The 6,278-nt window shown below is 38.2% G+C and overlaps 1 protein-coding gene across 2 annotated transcripts in view; it reads right to left on the bottom strand.

Annotated features, from left to right (window-relative positions):
• The window catches only part of LOC115500051 (centromere protein P), a 230,225-nt gene that overhangs the window by 169,682 nt on the left and 54,265 nt on the right, over positions 1-6,278 (bottom strand). For both annotated transcript variants that reach the window (XM_030294365.1, XM_030294366.1), the window contains exon 5: positions 2,096-2,192. In XM_030294365.1, coding sequence (XP_030150225.1) covers positions 2,096-2,192 — 97 coding nt within the window. The remainder of the gene's footprint in view (positions 1-2,095; positions 2,193-6,278) is intronic.

The following is a 6,278-nucleotide window of genomic DNA, read 5'->3' as shown; positions in this document are numbered from 1 at the left end:
ATGGGTTCGAGCTCCGCATCCGGCTCTGTGGTGTCGGTGCGGAGCCTGCTTGGGATTCTCTCTCCCTCTCTCTCTGCCCTTCCCCTGCTCGTGCTCACTTTCTCTCAAAATAAGTAAGCTTAAAGGAAAACAACAACAACAACAACAACTCAACAAGAAAAAAGCACCCAATTTAAAAATGGGCAAAGGATGTGAATAGACATTTCTCCAAAAGAAGATATACAAATGGCCAATATGCACATGAAACAATGCTCAACATCACTAATCATTAGGTAAATGCAAATCAAAACCACAAAAAAATTCTACTTCATACCCATTAGGTTTGCTATGAGCCCCAAAAAAACAAAACAAAGGAAAATCCCAAAACACGCTGGCAAGTGTGTGGAGAAATTGGAAGGTTTGTGCACTACTGTTGGGAATGCAAAATGGTGCAGCCGCTATGGAAGAGAACATGCAGTGTTTCACAAAATTAAACAGAATTTCCATATGACCCAGCAATTCCATTTACAGGTATATTTGTAATAGAACTGAAAGCAGGGACTTGAACAGGTATTTGTACACCAATGTTCATAGAAGCATTATTCACAATAGTTAAAAGATGGAAACAATGCAAGTATCCATCAAGATGAATGGATAAACAAAATGTGGGGCATCCATACAACAGAAGATTATTCAGCCTTAAAAAGTAAGGAAATCCTTCAATCTGATGCAGAATGGATGAACCTTGAGAATATTATGCTAGGTGAGATAAGCCAAACAAAAAGTATAAATTTTATGATTCTGCTTAAATGAAGTACTTAGAAATTCACAGAAATAGAAAAAGAATGGTGATTCTCAGGAACTGGGGTAGGAAGCAATGACAAATTAGTGTTTAATGGGAACAGAGTTTCAGTTTGAGATGATAAAAAAGTTCTGGAGATAAATATTGGTGGTGGCTGCACAACAATGTGACTGTTTCTTTCCGTCCTTTCCATTTCTTTCCTTATCACCCAGGAAAGTCGGCCCGCAGAAGCACTGTGTCCTCTACAGGATAAACACACCAATTATACCTCTATGCCTCCTTGAAAGCACCTAGAGTCAAATCAGCTTTGGAAATGGGACTAACACTCACATTTCCCACAACCCATGTTAGGTGATTCATCACCACAACTGCCAGCATTCTCTCAGTCATTACTATATTTACCAATTATGAAGCAAAGCTATTTAACTGTTTGGGTGCAAGAGCACCTGTAAGTAAACAACAGTGAGAGAACTCAAGGGACCACAGTACAGGTACAACCATGTTTCACTCTAAGGAAAATTCTACGCCTGACAGATTTTATTAACTCGACCCAACAGAATGCAAGTAATAGCAGTAGTAGTGGTAACAGTGATAATATAATAATAAAAAAGAATGCAAATATACAAGAGTTAGTACCAATCACAAAAACAATAGTCACAGCCTGGTTAGGCTTTTGAGATATTATTATATTGACTCTTTCAGAACCGGATTTTGTATGGACTACAGCTGTCAATATTGCTACTATCCAACTAAGTACAACCTGAGGCATTATAATGCAGCCAAACATAATTCTGGTTATGACAGAAAACGGGATAAAAGAAGTCCTTAAATGTATCTATTATCAGAATTAAGAAGCATTACTTTACTGAAATCAGGCTTAAATACTTAAACTTGAAATACACAATGATTAAGAAGCTCAAAATACAGAGTATGACTCAGAAAGTAAGGACTGTGCTAGGTGATAAGCCTGCTATAATTACATTCATTTGAGATTTGTATTTTGTTTCAAGTACTCTTGACAGATTAATTTTTCAAAATGTGTAGGGGGTAAGTAAGAATATAACTATACTTCTTCCAAGATATCCCATAATACAAATGACTCATTGGTTTGTACAGAAGCATTCCTCTTCATTTACCCCAAATAACTGCAAATTCCAGAAGCCAATGAAAATATTTTGTATTCTTTGAAAACTTTAAGGAAAGAATGCTATGTTAAATCCCCAAATTAATACCAGCTTCACTTTTAGGTTATGTTTAAATTTAAACCAGCTTCACTCTTCACATACATTTAAATCTAAAAACTTTAGACCCTACCTTGAAGTGTTCAAATGTGCACTTACGATATTCACACCACTCCACAAAAAAGTGTAGGCTTCGGAAAAACATCAATAGATCTCTTCTATCTTCTGCTCTGTAGGAATAAAAGATTTTATGATTAATAAATACTACAAATGAGAGCCCCATTCTGGCATTTTTTTAAGCTTATTATTTTTTAATTATTTTAATGTTTATTTATGTTTAAGAGAGGGAGAGACAGAGACAGAGACAGAGAGAGAGAGAGAGAGAGGCAGAGAGAAAAGGAGACATAGATTCCAAAGCAGGCTCCAGGCTCTGAGCTATCAGCAGAGCCCGACACAGGGCTGAAACTCATGTACCATGAGATCATGACCTGAGCTGAAGTCAGATGCTTAACCAACTGAGCGACGCAGGCACCCCTTATTGTTTTTTATATATACTACACTAAAGCTAAAAACAGACCTTGATACATTTCTATATTTTAAACTCTGATTATGTGCCCCTGTGTGATTGCTAATGCTAATTTTTTTTTTTAATCAAATTTTAGTTAACATACCATGTAGTACTGGTTTCAGGAGACTTCAGTGATTCATCACTTACATACAACACCCATTGCTCATCACAAGTGCCCTCCTTAGTACCCATCCTCCATCTAGCCCACCTCCCCTCTATCAACCCTCAGTTTATTCTCTATCCTTAAGAGTCTTTTGTGGTTTGTTTCCTTCTCGCCTCTATTCCTTCTCCTTTCCATATGTTCATCTGTTTTGTTTCTTAAATTCCACATAAGTGAAATTATATGATACTGATCTTTCTCTGATTGACTTATTTCACTTAGCAGAATACATTCTAGCTCCATCCATGTCACTGCACATGCAAGACTTTCTTTCCTTCTTTTTTTTTTTTTTTTGATGGCTGAGCAGTATTCCATTGTGTATACATACCACACCTTTATCCATTCGTCAGTGGATGGACATTTGGCTATTGTTGATAACACTGCTACAAACGTTCGGGTGCACATACCTCTTCGAATCTGTATTTTTGTGTCCTTTGGATAAATACCTAGCAGTGCAATTGCTAGATCATAGGGTAGTTCTATATTTATTTTCTTGAGGAACCTCCATGCTATTCTCTAGAGCGGCTACACCAGTTTGTGTTCCCACCAACAAGAGGTTTCCCCTTCCTTCTCATCCTCGAAACACCTGTTGTTTCTCGTGTTAATGTTAGCCATTCTGACAGGTGTGAGTGCTATCTCATTGTGGTTTTGACTGGACTTGTATTTCCCTGATGATGAGTGATGTTGGGCATTTTTTCATGTGTCTATTACCCATCTCGATGTCTTCTTTGGAGAAATGTCTATTTATATCTTCTGCCCATTTCTTAACTGGATTATTTGGATTTTGGGTATTGAATTTTATAAGTTATTTATATATTTTTGGATACTAACCCTTTATCAGAAATTTCATTGCAAATATCTTCTCCCATTGTTTTGTTGATTGTTTCCTTTGCTATGCAGAACGCTTTTATGCTGATGAGGTCCCAGTTCAGGTTTGCTTTGTTTCTCTTGTCTTTGGCGATGTGTCTAGTAAGAAGTTCCTCCCAGAAAATTCAAAGAGGTTGCTGCCAGTCTTTTCCTCCTAGATTTTGATGGCTTCCTGTCTCACATTTAGGTCTTTCATCCATTTGAAATTCATTTTTGTGTAAGGTGTAAGAAAGTGGTCCAGTTTTCCCAACATCATTTGTTGAAGGGACTGCTAATCTCTCAGCCTGAAATGCCCTTTTCCCCAACTTAAAATGTTTAAATCCTACTCATCTTTCAAGATATTATTCAAATTCCACATTCTCCTTGATTTCGAATTTGATGACCCTGGTAAATAAGAAAGACTACATCTGGACTTTGTCCCCAGTTTCCAGCACAGAGCTTTGAACAAAGTTAGAATTCCTGAGTGACAAGAATGCCTTTCTTATGCTAATGAGGCGGCCCCTACAAAGCCTTAAGATGGGGGTTGGTCACCAGAAAGCCTAACCACATTTTGAAAGGGTTGAACTCTGAGCCAACCAGACCTCCAGGGAGGAAAGGGGAGCTGGAGGATTTTAATCACATGGCCAATCATCCCACCAACTATGCCTCTGCAATGAAACCCCAAACAAAACTCTGGACAACGGAGTCCAGGGGAGCTTCCTGATTGGTGAACATGTTGATTTACAGGAGGCTGATGTGCTCAGAGTTCACAGGGAAAGGTTTTCCTCCTCCACCCCACTCCAGAACCCAGACATGCATTGCTTCCATTTGCCTACTTCTGGAAACAGCTTTTATAATAAAACTACAATGTTTAGTGTAACACTTTCAGTGCGTTTTCTCTTTCTAGCAAACTGTCAAATCTAAGTGGGTTGTGGGAACCCCCAAACTTATAGTCAGTAGGTTGGAAGTACAGATGACCCCTGACACTTAGGGACGGCACTGAAGTGGGGCAGTCATGTTCAGGACTTTGCTTTTAACCTGCAGGTCTGCACTAAATCTGGGTAGTGTCAGGACAGAATTGAATTATAGGGCATTCTACTTGGTGTCACAGATTATTGTCGGAACAATGACCTCACCACCACACTACATGTCCTATTCCAAAATAGCTACAAAAAATTTAATTTCTATGCCTGTGAGCTCCCATGCAATTTACCTTAATGCTCTTAATACTATACTTACTGTTATACTGACATCCAAAAATGAGCACCTTGTAGACATGAAGAATGTATTCATTTAACCATTCACCCCATAAATGATTACAGGAGTCAAGTCCTCATTCTAATCATGATGGAGTAAGCTCCACCTAAACACTCCAATTACTATTCAGAACCATAGATATAACACACAAAGCAGATAGCAGAAGACTGTGAAATGTGGACAAAAGAAGGCAGAATGGTAGGAACCTCCAAGAATTAAGGGAGGACTGGGTGAGGAGTTCCTTAGGATTTATTTTTACCTCCTGCATATCCCAATCTGGATGTTACAGCAGACTCCAACTCAGATCTGCCGTAAGTTGGAGGAAAAAAGAAAAAAGATAAAAGGTTCCTAAGAAAGCAGGGGTTGTATAAAATGAGAAGAGGAGTACACTGCTCTCGATGATGAATTTTTGGGTTTAACACCAAAAGCTAAGGCAACAAAACCAAAAATGAACAAGGGATCACATCAAATGTAAAAAGATTCTGCACAGCAAAGGAAACCATCTACAAAATGAAAACGCAACCCACTAAATGGGAAAAAAAAATATTTGCCAACCATGTATCTGATAAGGTAGGTAACCAAAACACATAAAGAATTCATAAAACTCAGTAGCAAAAGAACACAACCAGATTGAAAAATGGGCAGAGGATCTGAACAGACACTTTTCCAGAGACGATATACAAATGGGCAGAAGACACAGGAAAAGAGGCTCAACATCATAGTGCAGAAGTGCAAATCAAAACTACAACGAGAGATCACCTTGTACCTGTTAGAATGGCTAGTAGCAAAAAGACAAGAAGCCACAAGTGTTGGTAAAATGTGGGGAAAAGGAATCCTTGTGCACTGTTGGTAGGAATATAAATTGGTGCAGTCACTATGGAAAACACTACGGAGATTCCTAAAAAAATTAAAAATAGAACTACCATATGATCCAGCAATTCCAATTCTGGGTATCTAATCAAAAGAAATGACAACACTAACTCAAAAAGATATCTGCACCTCCATGTTCACTGGAGCATTACTTACAATAGCCAAGATATGGAACAACATGACTGCCCATCAATGAATGGACAGATAAATTCATTCTGGTACATCAACACAATGGAATATTATTCAGTCATAAATAAGAAGGCAATCCTGTCATTTGCAACATGACGGGACCTTAAGGACATTATGCTAAGTGAAATAAATCACACAGAAAAGGTAAAACACCGTAAGAAATCACTTACATGTGGGATCCCAAAGAAAAAAACAATAACAAACTCACAGATACAGAGGACAAATTGGTGATTGCCAGAGGCAGGGGCAGGGAGTGGGCAAAATGACTGCGGGTGGCCAAAGGTACAACCTCCAATATAAAATAAATGAGTCATGGGGATTTAACGAACGCACAGCATGGTGACTAGTAATGTTACTGTATTATAAATCTGAAAGTTGCCAGAAGTATGCATGTTAAAAGTTCTCACTGGAAAAAAAACTGTAAAT

The sequence above is a fragment of the Lynx canadensis genome, chromosome D4, assembly GCF_007474595.2.
Source record: "Lynx canadensis isolate LIC74 chromosome D4, mLynCan4.pri.v2, whole genome shotgun sequence".
NCBI lineage: Eukaryota > Metazoa > Chordata > Mammalia > Carnivora > Felidae > Lynx > Lynx canadensis.
The sequence above is the reverse complement of the archived record's forward strand: the minus strand, read 5'-3'. Positions and strand labels throughout refer to the sequence as shown.